Raw genomic sequence first — 22,415 nt, forward strand, 5'->3', positions numbered from 1 at the left:
ATAATTTTAACACGAAAGAATCAAAGGTTTCAACATCAAGAAATGAGCTGTTCAGTGTTACAACGTTACATAACGAGGCAATGCGATAAAACGCATGCAAAAACAGCTCGAGTTCCTCGAAGAATCAGAAGCGGCGTCAAAGCATTAATTAGCATTGATCGTGAATTTCAATTGTCAATGCTAACCAAAGTTGCGGAATCACAGTTTACAGCGCCCGGTGTCGGAAAACTTGAAGCGTCATTTAGTGCGGACTACTATGTAACTGGTATTTAAAGCGTAGCTACTTACGTGATCTGACGATTACCTATCTATTAACTTTATGGAAGCATTGTTGCTCTCGAGGAGCGGTCCCGTCTAGCTTTCTATATTCTCTCAATGGAGAGTTTCGCTCGTCTGAATGTGACGTTCTGGGGCGATGGCTAGCAAACAATTGGTTGAGGGTGAGACCATTCAGTTCTACATATATGGACTTTAGCAATATCGTCACCGCGCTCCATCGAACCGGTTCATCATAACGACGAAAGCGTCGTCGAAAAGCCGGTTACAATTACCTTATAGACAGCCTGGATGCAAAAGTCATAGCCATTTTCAAGGTTGTTGTCGTTCCAAACCAGTTTTCCCGCTTCTTCAAAAATTTTAAATATTTAAGCATATTTTCTGTTTTCTTTTCTCAGCTATCGACACAACCCGAATCAAGAATGTCAACCTGCGAGACGGCGACCAGTTCAACTGAGAACAGCGAAAAGTTCTCCAATTCAAACTCCAGTTCCTCAGCGGATGTGCCCAAAGATGCTACCCCCAGTGAAGGCTCTCGGACTGAGAGCAGTTCTCGAGACAACAAAAGAGAGGCCAGTTGGCCCTCTGTGTTGTTCTACATTCATCTCAACATTCTAGGAGTCTATGGAATATTCGTACTATTCTCTCACACCTCAGCAATCACTTTCCTATTCAGTAAGTACTGTTTGGTCGCCAAACAATATACAAGTTATCTAATAAAAATTATGTTTTAGCATCTTTTTTAACATTATGTGGAATATTGGGAGCCACTGCCGGGGCACATAGATTATGGGCTCACAAAACCTACCAGGCTTCAACGTTTCTTCGGTTTTCGTTAATGCTGTGCCAAACGCTAGCAGGGCAGGTGAGTGTATATTGGCTACCGAGATTAATCGCATTGAAGATCTGTTATAATTCTAATGAAAATCCCTTTGTAAAAATGATGAAATTGACACTCTAGAAGCATGAAGCACTTGATCTCTTCATTATATTAGTCATCAGATTCTACTAAAGTAGTTATTATGGACGAAGCTATATTCATGGGAAAAATATGACGAGGGATCGATTAGTGATAGTCTTTTTTGTACAGACTTCAGGAAGTGTACCATTCTGTCCAAGGTGGGTACATTGTACATCGATTTTGTATTATTTCTCTCTTTTTCGTGAGTAATCAGGCAAGTATTTACACAAACATACAAAATAAAGACGTAAAATTTAGACCTAACTCTATTGAAATCCATTAGATCTTTCACACCATTATCATCTGAATTAATCATGAATTCTTGTGGGGGTGCAAGACTTTCCAAAGTCGCTCAATTGTAAATAAAATCGATAAAGTTTATTCAAATATGACTTATTAATAAAAAAAATGTTTACTCGCAACATGAAATTTCCGAAATCGATTTTTTTTTTGATGCCAGATGTCTTAGAAATGCATGAAACGTTGAGATCTGGTGTTATTTGAAATTTTTTTTTTGAAAAAATCGACCTTTTGGGACTTAGTAAATTTTTGAGTTGGGGGAGTAAATTGAATTTGAAATGAACGATTTGAATTCAATTGCTGAGAAATTCAAGGCAATAGTATTGAAACATATCCTATATCATTGTTGGCCACTGAAAGGATATGATATGTAATATTTCATTAGGGTGGTTCATTTACTTCCCATTAGGGTGGTCCTCTTTGTTAAAAAATAAAAAAAAAATAAAAAATAGAATTTTAATTGAATAGTGAAGACAATAGTATTGGAACATCTCTCACATTATCGTAAGCCATTTTCTACATTTAACATGTGGTATTTTATTAGGGTGGTTCACTTATTTTCCATTAGGGTGCGCCTTTCTGTCGAAAAATCATAATTTTAATGGGATATTAAAAACAATAGTATTTTAACGCCTCTTTCATCATCGTAGGGCATTTCCTTCATTAGATTCGTGATATTTTATTAGGGTGGCTCACTTATTGGTGTTTGCCGAATATTAAAAAAAATCAAGACATTTTGAATTTGATCCTTTTTTTAGCAAAATAGTATTTTCACACCTCTTTTATAATCGTAGGCCATTGTCTTCATTTTTGTTTAGAGAGGCTTTAAATTCCTCTGAATTCATGCGCCTCTAGTTCCATTTGATATGCGACATCATCGTAGGACACTGTTAATATATTTCATTAGGGAGTTTCTCTCATTTTCCATTAGGGTGATCATTTTTCGTATAGTTTGAAACCATGATTTCTCGCAAAAGTCTCGTCCACTTTCCTTAATTATGGTGTCATTGTAAAAATTTCAACCTTTGTATCTACAGACCGAAAGATTATGGTGAGGACTACTACAAAATATTTGCGTAATGTTAGACGAAAAATGTAAAGGTAACTTAGTCAACAACAAAAGAGTTTTCTAGAAAGCCTCTCATTGTTAGAAAGGTGCTTTTGAAAAGTTTTGCGTGATTTTCATTCGAAATGCAACAACGGAGTCCTCGTCTCATACAAAATCCGCTTGCTACTTCGTGATTTCAGATGCACTCATCTCAGAGATCAAGCATTGAGCCTCAGTGACCTTTCCAATTTAGTTTTGCAAATTCCAGAGAAAATTCTGAAGGAAATTCTAGAGGAAATACCGAAGAAAATTTCAAAGGAAATTCCAATGAAACTTCCAGAGGGAATTACGAAGGAAATTACAGTGGAAATTCTGAAGGAAATTCCAGTGGAAATTCCGAAAGAAATTCCAGAGAAAATTCCGAAGGAAATTCCAGACGAAACTTCTCAGGAAATTCCAGAGGAAATTTCGTAGGAAATTCTAGAGGAAATTCCGAAGGAAATTCCAGAGGAAATTCCGAAGGAAATTCTAGAGAAAATTCTTAAGGAAATTCCAGAGAAAATTCGGAAGATAATTCCAGAGAAAAAACCCGAAAGAAATTCCAGAGGAAATTCCAAAGGTAATTCCAGAGATAATTTCGAAGAATATTCTAGGGGAAATACGGATGGAAATTCCAAAGGAAATTCCGAATGAAATTCCAGAGGAAATTCCGAAGGAAAAAAGAAATTCCAAATGAAATTCCCAATCAAATTTAGCATGAAGCTCCAAAAGGTATTCCGAAGGAAACTCCAGAAGAAATTCCGAAGCAAATTGTAAAGTAAATTTCGACGAAAATAACGTAGAAAATTCCAAATCAAATCCCGAAGGTAGCTCCAAAAGAAATTCCAAACGAAATTCCAAAGCAAATCCCGACAGAAATTCCAAAGCGAATTCAAAAGGAAATTCAATAAAAATAAATCCGAATGGATTTTTGAAGGATGTTCCAAAGTAAATTCCAAAGAAAACTCGGACGAAAATTGCGCAGAAAATTCCAAATGAAATTCCGAAGCCAGCTCTAAAAGAAATTGCAAAGGAAATTTCATAAGAAATTTCAAAGGAACTTCTGAAGCGAATTCCAAATTCCGAAGGCATTTCCAGAAGAAATTCCGAAAGAAATTCCAAAGTAAACGCCGAAGAAAATTTTGAAGAACTGAAGAAAGAAATTCTGAAAGTAATTCCAAAGAAATCCAAAATAACTTCCTTAAGCAACTTACTGAAAGAAATTCATGAAGAAATTCCAAAGGAAATTCTGAAGTAAATGAGATATGAAGTTCCGAAGAATACAAAGGAATTTTAAAGGATACTCCTAAGAAAATTCCGAAAAAAACAATTCGAAGGAAATTCCAAAGTAAATTCCGAGAAAATTCAACGGAAATTCCGATGAAAATTACGTAAAACAGTCCAAAGGAAAATTCCGTGAAAAATTCCAATCAAAACTTTTAAATAAAATTCCGAAATCTCCATTGGAAATTCCAAAGGTTATTCCAAAGGAAATTCCGAGGAAACTCTATAACAAATTTGGAAGTAAACGAAATTCCGAAAGAAATTTCAAAGAGAATTTTGAAGGAAGTAATAAAGGAATTCCAAAGGAAATTCTGAAAAAAAAATTGATAAGTAGCCTCAAATAAAACTACAAAGGAATTTTAAAGGATACTCCTAAGGAAATGTTGACGGAAATTCCAAAGTTAATTCCGAAGGAAACTGAAAAAATTTCGAATTTCCGAAGCAAATTTCAGAGGAAATTCTGACGAAAATTGCGTAGAAAATTCCAAAGGAAATTCCGAAAAAAATCCAAAGGAATTTCCGAAGAAAATTCTGTGGAAAATTCCAAAGGAAATTCCGAAAACTTCATAGGAAATTCCATAAAAAAAAATCAAAGCAAATTCCGAAGAAAATTCTGTGGAAAATTTCAAAGGAAATTCCGAAAACTCAATAGGAAATTCCATAAAAAAATTCAAAGCAAATTCCGAATTCAATTCAAAAAGGAATTTCTAAGGAAATTTCAAAGCTCCAAAAGAAATTCCAAAGGAAACTTCGATGGAAACTTTCAAAATATAAGGGAAATCCCGAAAAAAAAAATTAAAAAAAAACTGAATAAAATTCTAAAAGAAATTCTGAAGCACATTCTAAAGGACATTCCGACGACAATTCTGAAAAATATCCAAAGCATATTCAATAGGGAATTTCTAAGGAAATTCCAAAGAAAATTCCTAGCAATGAAGAAGCAAATTGCAATGAAAAAAGGAAGCTAAAAGGTAATTTCGTAGAAAATTTCTAAGGAATTTTCTATGGAATATCCAAAGCAAATTTGTAAGGAAATTCTCAAGAAAACTCTGTAGAAATTCCAAAGAAAATTGCAAAGGAAATTTCTAAGAATATTCCGCACTAAATTTCAAAGGTCCAAAAGAAATCTCAAATGAAATTCCGAAGAAAGCTCCAAAGAAAATTTCGAAGGAAATTCCAAAGTAAATTCCAATGCTTCGAAAGAAATTCCAAATAATATTTCGAATACAATTCTGAAGGAAGCTCCAAACATAATTACACAGGAAATACCGAAACAAACTCTAGAAGAAATTCGGAAGGAAACTCCTAGGAAAATTCCAAAGCAAATTTCGAAGGAAACTCAAAAAGAAACTCCGAAGTAAATTTCGAAGAAAATTCCAATGAAAAGTTCAGAATTAAATTCCGAAGGACACTTCATAGGAAATTTCGAAGGAAATACCATCGAAAATTCAAAAGGGCACTTCTAAAGATACCGAAGAAAATTCCACAGGATATTCCGAAGCAAATTTAGGATAAATTTCCAATTTTGATGAAAATTCCGTAGTAAATTTCAAAGGAAATTTCGTAGAAAAGTCCAATAAAAAATTTTAAAAGGAATTTCGAAGGAAATTCCGATTAAAATTCCAAAGGAAACTCCAAAGAAAATTTCGTTGAAAACTCCAACGAAAAAATCCATATGAAATTGCGACGAAATTTCGAGAAAGAACTTTGTTACATCTTTGAAGAATAAACGAGAACTGATTGTTAAAACTGGAATTGCCTACGTTGTCATAACCGAATCGCGTGTACTATAGCAAGCAGAAGGCAACGTACTTTTGTTTCGGGAATGAAGGAGCCCAAGGCTAAGAATCTCTTTTGAAAATATAAACTAAACACTTTTGTTGCCCTTTATCGTCGCCCATCAAGCTATTGTCCTAATTTGAATACGTCAAAAATTATTTCATTCCTTTTTATCTGTATTTTGATTATGGTAGTTAGAGTTGTGCTTCACTGAATTCACTGATTATTGTTATTGGAACGTTTTATTTTAACTATTCAAAAGAAACCCTTAATGAAAATAGCTTAACGAAGAGTTGCATGCCAGTGAAGAATCATGATTCAAAACTATACAAACAAAGTTGATTTGTTAGATCTGTTGAGAATATTTTTTTTTAAATTTACAAATTAAATGATCACCCTTATGCAAAACTGAGGACAATAGCCCCAATGAAATATCACATGATTGTTCGACAGAAAGGCCCACCGCAATGGAAAATAAGTGAACCACCCTAATAAAATACCACATGTTAAATGTAGAAAATGGCTTACGATAATGTGAGAGATGTTCCAATACTATTGTCTTCAATATTCAATTAAAACCGTATTTTTTTATTTTTTTTTCATTTTTTAACAAAAAGGATCACCCTAATGGAAAGCAAATGAACCACCCTAATGAAATATCAAATATAATATGCTTTCAGTGGCCAACAATGATATAGGATATGTTTCAATACTATTGCCTTGATTTTCTCAGCAATTGAATTCAAATCGTTCATTTCAAATTCAATTCACTCCACCAACTCAAAAATTTACTAAGTCCCAAAAGGTCGATTTAAGAAAAAAAATTCCCAAACAACACCAGATCTCGACGTTTCATGCATTTCTAAGACATCTGGCATAAAAAAAAATTCGATTTCGGAAATATCATGCCCCCCCCCCCCTGTGGAGATTTTTCATGGGTCAAAAAAGCCAAACTTTGACCGCTTTGGGGTCCACTTAATGAAGTCCGATTGAGCTCAAATTTTGCATGGGGACTTTTTTCGAGGAGACAAAACTTTTGAGCACTACCATTTTTTGAAATTCGATGGCAAAATTATCCCTATACATTCCATTGGCACCCTAATATACAGTGGTGGCAGCAAGCACAGCATCGAGGATAATGCGGTCGTGAGTTCGATCCCAAGCGGTGAAAGGTACGTAGGGAACAATTTCATTCAGCAACTTAGGAATTGTATTCCGGAAGCTGTAAAACAGCGTGAAATTAATAATGAATTTATATTACAGAGAAGCTTGTCCTTTAATAGCCGAGACAACGCAATGATCGGTATGCATAATAGCTGCCAACATAGCTGTGTGGATTCGCCAAATTTGTTGGTAAAAGCATAGCATTGAAGCTTTCGTTTATTTACTCAACATAAAGCCGTATATAGAAAACTTCGAAAATGTTTACATATGTACCAAATTTTAGTTGGGATTTCGAAGACTTGTGATTAAACAAAATGTAAAAATGCAGATTATATTTGATGCATATAATACTGCAAATTGTTAACTATATGGTCACGTTCGTGACCCAAGCATTTAACAAAATATTTTTTTTAACTAGTTCATTTATTTGAGGCTCAATCGCGTTTAACGCTTTACGGAGCCGAAATCCATTTTTTGTATTATTTACAAATAATTAACTTTTTCATACCAAAATTAGTATGGGATGGAGCCAGGGTACTCGTGGCAACTCGAGGTTAATGGTCACAATTTTTGGATGGAAGGACATGGTGAGGATTGGGTTTAGGGTTTTCTGCAGCTCATCCGGGAGGTATATAGTGGTAACTCGTGGTAACGTGTAATGGCGTTGGTACTAATTTCTTGCCGGTATTCGTCTGCCGGATGGCCAGGATCCTCAATCCAACATAAAGGGGACAAAACACAGAGAAAAAAAAACTGGAGAAGAGAACACAAGAGAATTAAACTTTTATACCAGACAAGCGAAGGAAATCGTAAATTGCGACCATATAAATGAAATCGCGGGTGCCCAACACATCTCTAACAGGAACATAGGGTTGTCTACCTCGGGCCGCAAGGGTATCCAAAAGTTGCGCTCTGGAGGCGTCCATATCCGGGCATTTCCAAACTACGTGATCGATGTCATCATAACCATAACCACACCTATTACAAATATTGCTCAGCGCGAGGTTAATCCTGTGCAAATGTTCATCTAGCGAGTAATGGTTGGACATAAGTCTTGACATCACGCGAATGAAATCTCGACTTAGATCCAAACCTTTCCACCACGCTCGCAAGGAAACTCTAGGAATTATGGAATGTAACCACCGTCCCAGTTGGCCATTTAGCCAATCGCTTTGCCAACCGTGAAAAGAACTTTGACGTACTAAATGAAACAATTCGTCGTGTGAAATTCTTCTATCATATATCTCACCTTCCTCAGCGCCCACCTTTGCGAGAGAGTCCGCCTTCTCATTGCCATAAATTAAGCAATGTGAGGGGACCCATACAAAGGTAATCTTATATGATCTTTCGACCAGTGCACACATCTGCTCTCTTATTTTTGTAAGAAAGTAAGATGCATGCTTTACAGGTTTCATCGATCGGAGTGCCTCAATAGAACTGAGGCTATCCGAGAAGATGAAGAAGTGGTCTGCGGGCATGTTTGAGATCATCCCCAAAGCGAAGTTGATTGCTGCCAGCTCAGCAACGTAAACCGTGCAAGGTTCCTGAAGTTTTCGGAAGGCGGAAAAGTTTTCATTGAAGACACCGAAGCCAGTGGATCCATTGATACGGGACCCGTCTGTGAAATATCTCCTGTAGGAATCGACATTTTGGTACTTTGCGTTAAAAATACGTGGAATAGTTAAACATCGAAGTTGATCTGGAATTCCATGAACAGCTTGTTTCATGGACAGATCGTATTCAACAGAGGAACTGTCATTGGTGAAGCGTACACGTGGAGGGTTATAACATGAAAGACTTATGTCAGATGACATGTAGTAGAGATAAACTATCATGAATTTTGACTGAGTATTCAGTTTGAGCAATTCTTCGAAGTTTTCAATGACGAGTGCGTTGCTCACTCCACACTTAATAAGTATTCTTAGCGAGAGCTCCCAGAATCGGTTCTGTAGCGGTAAAACCCCTGCCAGTACCTCCAGGCTCGCATTATGTGTTGAGTGCATACACCCTAAGGCGATACGCAAACAACGATATTGAATTCGTTCCAATTTGATCAGGTGGCAGTTTGCTGCTGAGAGAAAACAGAAAGAGCCATACTCTAGAACAGAGAGAATGGTTGTTTTATAGAGTTTTATGAGGTCTTCCGGATGAGCATCCCACCATGTTCCGGTAATTGTTCGAAAGAAATTGATCCTTTGTTGGCATTTTTCCATTAAATACCTAATATGAGTTCGCCAAGTGCCTTTAGAATCAAACCAGACCCCAAGGTATTTTGAAGTCAAAGACTGGTCGATGTCTGTTCCCAAAAGCTTAAGCTTTAGTTGGGCTGGATTCCGCTTCCTTGAAAATACAACCAGTTGAGTTTTTTGCGGCGCAAACTCGATCCCTAAATTTCTAGCCCAAGTGGATAGATTATCAAGGGAATTTTGCAATGGTCTTTGCAAGATTTCCGCTCGTGAGCCCTTCATAGAGACCACAGCATCATCTGCAAGTTGTCTAAGCGTGCATGGTTCTTCCAAACAGTTGTCAATATCTTTAACAAAAAAATTATAAAGCAAGGGACTTAGACATGAGCCTTGGGGAAGGCCCATATAGCTAATTCTGGTAGTTGTCAGTTGACTCAGGCTAATTGAATATCTGATGAAAGCAACGCTAGACAATCGTTTGTTCCTTTACCCTTGCGAAAGCCAAATTGAGTATTGGAAAGCATATTGTTTGATTCGACCCAGTGATCGAGTCGGGATAGGATCATTTTTTCTAACAATTTCCTTAAACATGATAACATAGCGATCGGGCGGTATGAATTGTGATCAGACGCTGGTTTCCCAGGCTTTTGAATAGCAATTACTTTGACTTGTCTCCATTCAGGTGGCACAATGTTGTGCTCCATGAATGAGTTGAACAGGTCAAGCAACCGTCTTTTAGCGATATCAGGGAGGTTTTTAAGAAGATTGAACTTAATCATATCGCGTCCCGGAGAGGAGTTGTTTGATGAAAGAAGAGCCATAGAAAATTCCAGCATAGTGAATGACCTGTCCAAAGAATCGTCTCTTGGAGTTTCCCAGAGAGGCGGATGAGCTGGAACTGAGTCTGGACAGACCTTTGTTGCGAAGTTGAATATCCAACGGTTGGAGTATTCATCACTCTCATTTGCGGATGAGCGGTTTCGCATGTTGCGAGCCACTCTCCAAAGCGTCGACATTGAAGTTTCTCGTGAGAGGCCATCAACGAAACGCCGCCAATAACTACGCTTCTTCGCTTTGATAAGATTCTTCAGCTTTTTTTCGAGCTTCGAGTACTCTAAATAAAGTTCAGAGGTACCATATCTACGAAAAGCTTTGAAAGCATTAGATTTTTCTCGATACAACTGAGTGCATTCATCATCCCAACCAGGTGTGGCTGGTCGTCTTTTGAAGGATGCACTTGGAACTCGTTGTTTTTGGGATTCTAATGCACTTTTATAAATCAATTCTGTTAGGAATCGATACTCATCCAACGGTGGGAGAGAGTTGAATGATTCGATTCCGAAAGTTACCGCTGATGCAAATTTTTGCCAATCGATATTCCTAGTGAGGTCAAAAGGAACCTGAATTGACTGTTCTGACCTTTCACAATTATTTCTGATGGACGTTATTATGGGTAAGTGATCACTACCATGGGGATCATCGATGACCTTCCACATGCAATCGAATGATAGTGAACTCGAACCCAAAGACAGGTCAATGCGGCTTTCTTTGCCGTCGGATGAAATACGTGTCACTTCACCTGTGTTCAAAATGTTCAAATTGAAATCGTCGCATAAATCATAGAAAATAGCCGCTCTATAATCGTCATAAGATTCGCCCCATCCAGTACCATGTGAGTTCATATCACCCAGTATTAAAACTGGGGATGAGAGCATGGAGACTGCATTCCAGAGATGACGGCGGTTTATGGAAACTCTTGGAGGAATATAAACAGAAGCTACGCAAAGATCTTTACCCTTTGCGTTTATTTGGCAAGCAACGATTTCTATGCCTGGATGGGTCGGGATGGGGATTCTGTAGAATGTATGGCACTTTTTGATCCCTAAAAGTACTCCCCCGTAATTATCATCTCGATCCTGGCGTATAATATTAAAATCGTAGAAGTTAAGATCATCTTCAGAAGAAAGCCATGTTTCATAAAGTGCAAATATATCACAATCGGAATTGTGAAGCAAAAACTTAAATGTGTCTAGTTTAGGTTTTAGACTATGACAGTTCCACTGTAGCACAGTGATCATATCTTGTACCTCACTCGATGAATTATCCATCGAAAGATATGATCGAAGCAAGGAGGGGCCACGAGATAGTCAATTCCCTGAGATACTCTTCTATTGCGGGGAGAAAAAGGTCGAGTATGCCTCTGAATGAGTCTGAAACTCCGAGGGCATCACATATGCGATCCACAAGGGCCGTAAAAGTTATCAGTCCTCGCTTGGCCCGGGGGGTTTTCGAGGAAGAGCGAGGGACTTCAGTAGCTTTTTTCTTGCTATCTTGTCTAGAGCTTCTTTTTGAAGTATATTTAATCGGTGGAAGCGGGGGTGGCAAATCTTTGCTACAGCACGGAACGGATGCATCAAAGACCTGTTGCTTCGGCATTTTCAAATTTGCCCCACCTTCTTTGGAATTAGGCAAACTTTTGAGGGAAGATTTCAACACCTTACGGCGCAGTCCCGGAGAAGATGGAGACTTTCTTTTTCCGGGTGCGTGTACCTCCGAAGAATCCCCCCCATCGGTTTCGTCGTCGTATGCTTCGTCGGAAGACAACTCTTGAAAAGAGTTACCAACTGGGATGGCTGATGAAGACTCTTTTGCTGGCGGATTTAAAGTTTTCACCATATCCGCATACGTCTTCTTGGAGCGCTTCACAATGGAGCGACTCTCATTTCGAATGCGCCTTTTGTATGCCGGGCATTTCTGCAAGTCATGCAGATCCTTGCTACAGTAGCAGCATTTTTCAGCTTCCTTTGTGCAAGCATCTTCTAAGTGAGCTTGGTTGCATTTGCCACAACGGGGCTTGTTGTCGCAAAAGCTAGCACTGTGACCAAGTTGCTTACAGTTGGTACAATTGAATACCTTTGGCACGTAAAGGCGCACTGGGTAAAAAACATTATCAATGCAAACCAATTTTGGGAGGACGGAACCAGGAAAAGTCACTCGAAACGAGGCTGACGGCGAAAACACTTTCTTATTTCCTTCCATGGAAACTGATTGCAATTGTTTGCAATCCAGTATAGCCACATCAGGAATTGACCGATTATCAAAAACGCCTTTGCCAGTCTTTATGTCTTCGCATGTCAGACTCGCGTCAACGATTTTCCCTTCCACCTCTACCTCTCGTGCAGAAATGTAGACGTAATATTCCACAGTAAAAGCCTCATGCTGAGCAATCTCATTTGCTGCTTTGTAACTAGGTGCAGTTACACGCAGCTTGGATTGTTTTACTTGATGAATAACGGTCCCAGGATATTTACGCGTCAGCTCTCGAGAAATCAAAATCTTACTTTTGCGCCGGAAATAGACAACCCAAGGCCCTGCCGAAGATGGTTGATAAAACCGCGTTCTAGCAACAAGATCCTTAGGAGGCGTATCGCCTCCATCCGATTCGTCCATGCGGGAAAACTTTCAACCGCAATCAAATAAACAAAACAAAAAAAAATGTAAAAAGAAAAAAAAACAAAAACAAATGTGAAAAGAGAAAAAAAAACTTAACTAATTAATGGGCTACTATGTACACACCTCCCCTATACGGGCAGAAAAAAAAACAAGAAAAAAAATTAACCGATCAGTGGACTATTTTGTACCCTACTCCCCTATTCGGTCGAAACAATCGAACCGGGAGAGAGACAGAAAAGAAGCGAATACAAGCTTGACCTCAACACTGTTTATTCGGAGATGTGATAGCAATTCAATGGATACAATTTATACTTATCCGTTAACGTTCGATGTACAGCAGGAGAACGTTCACGCACCGTAGGTAGCAGTCCGACTTCTGCTTTGACGTTGCTCTCGGTGCGGGGGAAAAAAAATCAATCACTTGGAGCTGGTTGTGATGACTTTTTTTCAATGCGGTGGAACGATACTAGTTACACTAGTTCGCTTCCTTCGCAAAGCGCGATCGCCTAAGCACAAATATTGCACTAAACTAGTCGTACTTGGAAACTATTCGAAATACTGAACCAAAAACCCACGCGGGCGGTGGGGGAAAAAGGTCAAAAAGTACTTTGCAAAAGTGCCGTGCGATGAGACCGGGAATCAGTCGACCGACTCGTACAAGCGCTAAGCAAGGAATGCTTTAACAAAATATTAGGTACAAGCTAAATTCAATTGATGTATTGTAGAGAAAACTTTATTAATCATCTCCCTTAAATAATAGAGAACAGAGCAATACAATAATAAACCTAGCACTCTATCAAATCCTGGTCCTCTACTCAAAGTCAACATGAAGTCTAATTACAACACGTGTAAAATGTGCATACACGGCAACGCGGATCTACTCAAATCTGAGTTGTTTCAATGCAAAACTGTAGTTGAGCCCAATAATCTAAATTTGGATAAATTTCCAAGGCGTCCATTAGGTGCTTTGCTTTTGAAGCCATAAGAAAAATTTACTTAAATTTGGTTTGATTCAACGCAAAATTGAGTTCATTCAACCCAAGCTTGAGAATAATGCATTTACCCATGCTTATTGGGCTAAACTACCCCTATTGAGAAAAATCGATGTACCTAATTTTGGGTAAAGTCAAATAAAAAATTAGGTAAACTGTATTTTCCGTGTAACATTTGTCTTCGAGAAAAGTAGGTGAGCTTTTATTCAGTCATCATCTAAGCAAATTACTAGTACATATTGCATTGTATGTCAATTCTGATTCTCGATAATATGAGAACGCAATAATTGTTCCGGAAGCTGGGTGATACCTTGAATCAAGTGAAATAATTAACAATTTTATTACAACTCTTCCTACAGTTTGAGCGTGACAACAATAGGAAAACAAAAAATAAAAGTGAGGGGGTTTGATGCAAAGGGGTGTAAGTGAAAAAAATTTACTTTCAAGGAAAACGAAAGTTTTTCCATTTTTTTTTCATACTAATTGTATGGGAACCAAAAAAGAAGCCAAGCTTCTACAAATTACTTTATTTTGTTCTGTATGACGAAAAAATCACCTAGCTAGAATTTAGCCCTGTAAACTTCTGCAAAAACAAAATAAGCTCAAAAGGATTTGTTTCTTCAGCAACTTTTTTTATTAGGGTTTTGAAAATAAGTTTTCAGTATGAAATAACAAATTTGAACTTACAATTATGTTCAAATGTGTTCGGAACATTTTTCAAAATATCTCCATAGTAATTTCCATATAAATCTACATTGTCTTTGGGCTACCTTTACTGCCCATAAAAGCATAACTGTCCTATATGGCTTTTTGAACCAACACCTTTTTGCATCGCAACGTTCATGTTTTAATATATACTTTACCATTAACACACTTTGTTTGAAAATATTGTGGAAAAATATGAAGTTACTGTAGTCCCATATTGAAAAATAAAGGCATAACAGTCTCTATATGAACATTGAAACCCCACAGCAATAATGTTTAAGTTTGTATTTTTCGCTGATCAATGGAAGTAAAATGAGTCACCTGTGCGGTACTGCTAAATGATTATGGCCTGGAAAAATGTATTAGAAAATTATGAACATTTGTATGAAGACACACACTTCAAACTTTTTGGCGCTATTTTCTACATGCTTTCTTATTCCATATGGGACAGTTATGCCTCTATGGGCAGTTTATATCACCACCGAAAAAGCTTAAAATTTCATAGAACTCTGTTATAATCATAATGATGGAAAGGAAAATATGGGAGATGAGGTTTTTAAACTTTTTTGAATTTTGAGCTGCCCCACAGTGGTCCAGATTTAAAAAAAAAACATGGCAGAAATTCCACATTCTTAATATTTCACTCTTTTCTGCCATAAAAAGTGTTTTGGAACATGATTAAAGGTTAAACAGTTCATTTTTGGCATGGTTACAATTGTTTGGTTTCCATAGAACAAAATTCTAACAGAACTGATGTTTTTCATACATTTTGAGGCTTTACACTTTTTCAAAAACCTAACGTTTAGGCAAACTAAGGCAAGGAGAATTTCATGCGATCGATTCCTTAGTCATTTCCTTAGAAGGCACGTTCGAGTGAAATATCTCCGCGGGGAGAGGTGGAGAGTGATTTGTACGGTATAAAGAAGGTGAACTTTTATTAAATGGCATATCTACAATAATAGTTCTTAATTTAATAAGCTTAATTATGCTTAAAAATAAATTTGCACTCAAGGATGCTGAATCTACACAAAATGAGTTAACGGTAAAAAACAATATACTGCAAACCAAACTGTTAAGCTATTTAGTTTGATAATTTGACATTTTCCCATAAACCAATTCCCCGAATGAAATGTAGCAGATAATATTAAAGGGAACGATCTAAGACAATTTCGTTGCGGATCGAGCTCTGTCCCAGTTGGGACGTAACACTTGATGAAAAATAACTTGGTAAAAGAAAGGAAAAATATATTTGTAAAATATTGGAAGCTCTAATCCAAAGATCTATATTGAAGCATAATGTAAAAATAGCCTATGTACCAAAGCAGATTGATTTTCGTTTAAAATCTTTAAGGCAAAACAAAACCTTCTCACAGGATAACTCGAATAAACATATTTGTAAAAATAAACCTTTGTTACAAAATTTTAGAAATGTAAATCAAAAACACCGTCTATTACAGAAAGAAGGGAAAATTTGTGATTGAAATAACTCTAAATCTCGAAAGGAGATCATGTGTTTGTAAAAAATGTTGAAATATCAACAGGTTCTTAAGTAACGATCATTTCAAAAGCACAGCTTACAAGAATTGATAAAACAGCAAAATATAAAAATGTTTAACATATCGCTTTACTTAATTTTATCTTAAAACAGTATAAATATAAAGAACAGCCTATTTTTGAAAGAAGACAAAATTTATAAATCAAACAATGTAACATTGTACGCCAAAAATTATATAATAAGAAGAAAGGATATCAAATATGGTGTTCAGAAGGTGTTCACCCCGTTAGTGCAGTAATCGATTTCTCTTTTCGCTGATAACTTAAGCAGATCAATGTAATCGATTGCTGCCCTTATATCAGTTGGAAACAAAAAATGTAAAAAAATCTAGTCCCAAAAAATAGCCGATATATGAAAGAAGGTGACATTTATTTCAAGTTTAAATCAAATTTTTGTATACCTATAATTATGATTACATCATATATAGAGAGAACATCCAATGTTTGAAAGAAGGGTGAATTTGTTCTAAATATATCAAAATCTTCAGTGCAAAAAAATATTCCAATAGCGGAAGTCAAAAGAATTACTGATATTTGAAAAAAAGGTAATTTCTGAATAAATACTAAAATATGGCAATTACTTTCCTAATATGCTTTAATTTATTCATGAGCATATGATTGTTGAATAAAGTGTCATTTTCGTATCAATTGACTCCAAGATAAGCCTGATTTTGTCAGAGGTATTCAATAGAAGCTAAAAATGAATGTCATTTTAAGAAATTCTTCCCAGTAAACACAAAATCGTATACGATAGTACATAAGAGCACAACAACAGAGGCGATATACGTACATGTGCCATAAGGCTGCATGCAAAATGTACCTATATCGCCTCCACATTTGAACTCTTATACGCTATCATAAACGATCGTGTGTTTACTGGGTTTGTTTCAGACTCATATACCAAACGACTATTATGCTAAACGATCTTTATGTCAAACGACTTAATGCCAAATGACCATTACGCCAAACCGCTTTATGCCCAATGACCTACCACCTTGGAAAATTGATATTGATTGTCAGAAAATCTATAAAAAAGCTTGTTGTTTTTCAAAAATATCCAGAAGGAAGACTCGAGGTTTAATTAAGTATAATGTATCCTAATGTTCAATGGACTCACTGTAGCTACTGTCACTAAGTATGATGAATAAAATTACGTTTAACCTAGTTGACATATGGCATGAGGACGTTTGGCCAAAAAAGGCTTCTTTGCATAATAATGCGAAACAATGTGAAAGAACAGCAAATTATTGAAAGAAGGGAAAATTCAAATTGAAATATTATCTAAAGATTGGAACTGTATAAATATAAATAAGTCTATTAGTCTAAGAAGGCAAACCTAAGCCAAATGTTAGTTCGGCTAAATGTCCAGAAGCCAAATATCCATGCGCCAAAGATACCGCTTCCAATAAAACTGCCAAACATGTGCTCGCTTTTTCCATCAGGCTATCACAACAACAATCTAAGTTTGTTTTGAGTCGAATGCACGTAAAACATTATTTTGAGCATCGGTTGCTTGAAACACAAGAATTTTATAACAAATTATTCAATTTTCATCTTATCTTACATCAGCTAGCACGTTAAATGCTTTTTGGTAGCAGATTCATGAATAGCTCTCAATATGTCAATTACATTACAATTTTTTTTTCAGGGAAATGGTACATTCGAGAAAATAGTTGTCTGGGAAATAGTTCATTCGGGAAAACGTCATTCGAGGAAATTGCATTTGGGGAAATGTCGGACAATCATTTAGCATTCAAACATGTTAAAAATATATTTTTATTTTTAATTTCTCGTTCTTCTTCTTGACATTACGTCCTCACTGGGACAGAGCCTGCTTCTCAGTTTAGTGTTAAATGATCACCTCCACAGTTATTAACTGATTTCTGTGCGAAAGTTGCCATAGTATATCGTGTGGCAGGTACGATATACTTCATGCCCAGGAAAGCCAAGGTCATCTCCATTACGAATAGATCATGGATCGACCGGGAATCGAACACAGACATCTCAAGCATTTTAATTTCACGTATGTCATCTTAAATGTCAGATATTTTAGATGGATGATTGACTCTGTTTTTGAACTTAAAACAAAATTTTGAAATGGCTTTTTTACCAGCTTTCTCGAAAACTCGACCATTGTGTGCATTCCAATTTTTTGAACGGTTGAATTGTAAAAAGATAGTACTGAGTAGATAATCTTATTTGAATTTTTCAGTTCATGAACAGCTCTGAAATTCGTCTAAGAATCATTACTTCTATTAAGTCTTGAAGTAATCTTGGATCTGATAGAGAGGCCCTAGTAGACGCAAAGGTTTAGACATATTTCGAACACTCAGAGGAACTCTGAGTACACATTTGGTCATGTTAAGAGGTCCCATAGATGTTTGTCCAAGATCAAAAGGCAAGAGAGACTTCTTTGATTATTTTGGCAATGGAATTTTACTGATGTGTCATTATTAGACCTTTCACTAAAGATAAGAATCTAAATTTTTAAAAGATATTATCAAACGTTAAGTATACTTTGTTCCATTATGACATTGATGGGATATGCTAGGGTCACAGATTTTCCATCATACGGTAACCAATATAATTTGGACCCCTATATGTTTTGGATCCATTTTCGAACCAAATTTCTAGTTTAAATCACAAGACTACCTCAGTTTGTATGTCATTCGGATGGATAGAACAGCTTTACACCTGCATCAACCGTTTGTTTCATGAAAAATATCTTTATTTTGACTGAAACTATTATGATTTAACCGGTTCATTTATACAATCGTTACAATACGTTACATCCAAAAATTGAAACCTTCAAAAATTCATCGAACGTGAACAAAAGTGTAAATTTAAAGTCTAAAATTCCAGCAGTTTTCTACTATTAATCTATTGGTTGGACTATGCGCAAGCATATTATATTTGCCTCCAAAATTTGTTGGGGTGTCCAATATATTGAAAAAGAATAATGCTTTACAGTTGAATCATTATCGACGAATATTAGACTAAGACTTTACTTAGGCCTATACTTGTTATTTTAGTTAAGTTAAAGTATGTAACAGTATGTTATACATGAAGTTTTTCTTTACATTTTGGCGTGTTAATTTATTCGGTTACGCTGTGCAAATAATAAATTGGGGCAACGCTCAAGCTCATTTCTCTTAAATACGACCGTTACCCTACTGTTTTGCTGTGATCCAAAAAGAAAATTTATTGAAAAGTTTTAAAGTATGTAACAGTAGAGGGAATTTCAGAATTTTCTTTAAATCCAGATATGTAACTTTTCAATGCTTGCTGGATTGTTTGTGGCCACTACAGAGGACTGGCACGGCTGTCATCCTGCATTTATTTCGGCACTTCCTCACATCGTTTTTGGCACTTCGCGTTTCGGTACCCACTTTCTGGTCGGTTTGCCCTAACTTGCTCTTGATTTTCGAGTACACGGCTCATGTGCTGCTAGTGCTAGTTTCTGGTAATTAAATATATTGCATTGAATCGTCGTATTTCAATATTTTGTTGAATGTTTTACGCATCAGTGAGGTGTCATTGATGTTTCCAAAATATAATATGTTTCATCAGTCCCAAAAGAATTAAAACAAAGACACTGGACGCCATGTTGAAATAATGTTGGGTAGCTAATTATTGACTCATTCACCCCCTTGTGGCCACTATTTATCCATTTCTTAGGCCTTCAATTCTAGAACTGATTATGCGCACGAAAGAAAACTTCTGAAGAACTTAGAGATGTCGGTGTTTTTGAAAAAGTAAGGACTGTATTGAAAAAAAAGGTGGACGCATTCGAGATAGAGAACAAAGTTTAATGCATCTTATTATACCAAAATTGCTGGCATACTTTCAATATTCTATAAAGTTCTTATCTTAAGCATTGATTCCAAATTTTGGTGGATCCAATGCTGAGAAAATTAACCGTGTTTTTTGAAACAGTTACTATGAAACAGTTGACAAGTTTCTATGCGGCATTTGTCAAAATAGTTGAAATAACAAAATACAGTCGGAATGCGTTCAATAGGAGGCTCACTCCTATGAAACACACCAGAACGTTATAGGTGACCCAGGGCTTATGGGATTTCATCACTTTGGGGGTGTGAAACTGAGCAACTTTGCCGATGACGCCATCTTTCTAAGTGGTCAGGCAACTGAGCTATGCGCAAAACAAAAATTCCATGCCCACTAGCGCCGCCTGGTGGCGTAATCACAATGACCACCGCATGTCAGCCCTTGAGCTACTGAACAACTCTTCCGAAGACACCAACCTTCCAAAACATCAGGATCTAGAGATATCATGTGTTACACAATTTTGCATTCTTATCCCTCATGGTTCATATAGTTCAAATCAGAAAAAGCGCACCTACCGGCCAAGTTCTCAACTAAAAGGATTATCCTCAACTCCTAAAGGTAGATCGTACTTAGCACAGAAGCTTCGCCGAAGACAGTACTGTGCTATCTCTTTTGACATACGAGATATTCAACAACACCCCCAAAGTGATGAAATCCCATAAGCCCTCGGTATCCTATAACGCAGATTCCTATAACACCCTTAACCATGTGTCTAATAGGAGACCTGACTGTATTATATTTTGGTTTCTTGACCCTCCTGATCTTCCTGACTGGCTTACGAAGTTAAGCAAAACCGTAGTGAGGATCACAAGAGCTTGACAAGAGAAATTCGCAAATATATGTTTAATGCAATGATGAGTTCTTCTAATAACGAATCATCTCACTCTTTTTTCAGGGCTCAATCTATGACTGGGTACGAATGCATCGATTACATCACGAGAAGTTCCGTACCCCGGACGATCCATACTACAGCGATAAGGATTTCCTCCATGCTCAAGTATTTGCCAACATCCGGAAGCTCAGCCCCCGACAGGAAAAACTGCTCGAACAGATCGACATGCGCGATCTTGAGTCCGATAAGATTGTAATGTTCCAGAAGCGGTTCTACTGGCTGTTGTACCCCATCCTGTTCGTTTTACTGCCAATCAATGCCCCTCTGGAATACTGGGGTGATACCGTGCAGGCTGCAATTTTCGTTGCCTTTTCCTTGCGATACCTGCTGGTGTTGAATGTAGCTTGGTTGATCAACTCGGCCCACTTCATCTGGGGACTGGACAAGAACCACAAACAAAGTGACTCCAACATGGTGTTCGTTGTGACCAAGAGTTATTGGCCACAGTACCATTACTTGCTACCGTTCGACTATCAAAGTGGAGAATTCGGTAATTACGGTAAGTTCATCAACTTCTTCATCGCATGGCATTCTCAGTTGTTAACCTCACTTTTATTTTAGGATCAGGATGCACTACTGCCTTCATTAGAGTATTTGCTGCCATGGGTATGGCCACGAAACTACAAACCATGACTACGGAAGCTGTGAAGAAGGGATTGACGATGGCCGTAGACAGCGGACGACCAATTGTGGACTGTTTGAAACAGGCTGGCGCAGAAGATATGTGCAACTTGCAGCGGGAACACTATCTCAAAAACGAGAGACTTCACTAATGGAAAAGCACTGATGGCTACTTAGCTTTAAGATGAAGTGAGTTTTTTGTACACTGATGGAATATTAATTTATTGCAAGCATTTTTGTTGTCGAAGCCCCCTTATTTTATGTAAAAATATACGTCACACCAAAATTGTCTAATTTTATTCAATCCTGTTCCGCGTATCTCTATTCAACAACGCAATAATCGTGAATGACCTCCCACTAAAGGTAACTGAGAGGGTTAGAAGCAGAGGGGTGTGTTTGTTACTTGGAAATCCCCTACTTTGGAGAAAAACTGCTTTCATGTTTAAACAAAAACACTCCATGCAAATTGTATAGGCGACAAAACATCAAGCAAATGTTCAATGATTTTTTTATATTGTTTTCTGTTGAATGCAAAAATTACATGAAAACTAGTGTTCGAATGCTATAAAAACAGCACTATCATCCTAATTGAGGGGCCTTCTTTAGCCGAGTGGTTAGAGTTCACGGCTATAAAGCAAAGCCAAGGTCCTGAATCTTTTCGTGATGAAAATTTCCTTGACTTCCCTGGGCATAGAGTATCATCGTGCCTGCCACACGATATACAAATGCGAAAATGGCAACTTTGGCAAAGAAAGCTCTCAGTTAATAACTGTGAAAGTGCTCTTAGAACACTACGCTGAGTAGCCGGCTCTGTACCAGTGAGGACATTAACGCCAAGAAGAAGAAGAACAATATCTCAGTGCCGAATTTTTACTTGAGGGTCTTACTTGCAATTTACTAAAGCCCAGAAATTACAGTCAACCCTCCACAACTGAATATTATTTGAATCGATGGATTTTTCGGTCCCTTCTTTCACACTTAAACGGTTTCGCCGAGAACCCAACAGCTGATATCTCGGTAAGAATTTGACGATTCTCGGTAAAACTTTTACCGAGATCTCGGTAAACGTTTACCGAATCTCGGTAAAATAAGTACCTCGTAAATTAAACAAATTACCGAATTCTCAGCTGTTGGGTTCTCGGCGAAAAATTTTACTGAGGTCGGTGAAATAATTTAAGTGTGTTCCATACATCGTATGTAGGGGGAGATCCCCCAGTACCGGACAGCACCCAATACCGGACAAAGTCGAAACATTGAGAAATCATGGTCCAATCAAGATGGTGTATTAGTAGTAAAGGAAGCTATTCTGGAG

The 22,415-nt window shown here is 37.1% G+C and overlaps 1 protein-coding gene across 2 annotated transcripts in view; it reads left to right on the forward strand.

The window, feature by feature from the left end:
• LOC5578682 (acyl-CoA Delta(11) desaturase) overlaps positions 1–21,402 on the forward strand; it is a 43,686-nt gene extending 22,284 nt beyond the window's left edge. Inside the window, exons 1-5 of one of the 2 annotated variants that reach the window (XM_021855429.1) lie at positions 404–593; positions 675–951; positions 1,011–1,141; positions 20,486–20,981; positions 21,044–21,402. In XM_021855429.1, coding sequence (XP_021711121.1) covers positions 699–951; positions 1,011–1,141; positions 20,486–20,981; positions 21,044–21,255 — 1,092 coding nt within the window. In that variant the 5' untranslated portion in view covers positions 404–593; positions 675–698 and the 3' untranslated portion in view covers positions 21,256–21,402. Of the gene's footprint in view, positions 1–403; positions 594–674; positions 952–1,010; positions 1,142–20,485; positions 20,982–21,043 lie in introns of those variants that run through there. The other variant, XM_001657031.2, reaches the window with a different exon arrangement.
• The last annotated feature ends 1,013 nt before the right edge of the window (positions 21,403–22,415 follow it).

Source organism: Aedes aegypti, chromosome 1 (assembly GCF_002204515.2).
Source record: "Aedes aegypti strain LVP_AGWG chromosome 1, AaegL5.0 Primary Assembly, whole genome shotgun sequence".
Taxonomy (NCBI): Eukaryota; Metazoa; Arthropoda; class Insecta; order Diptera; family Culicidae; genus Aedes; species Aedes aegypti.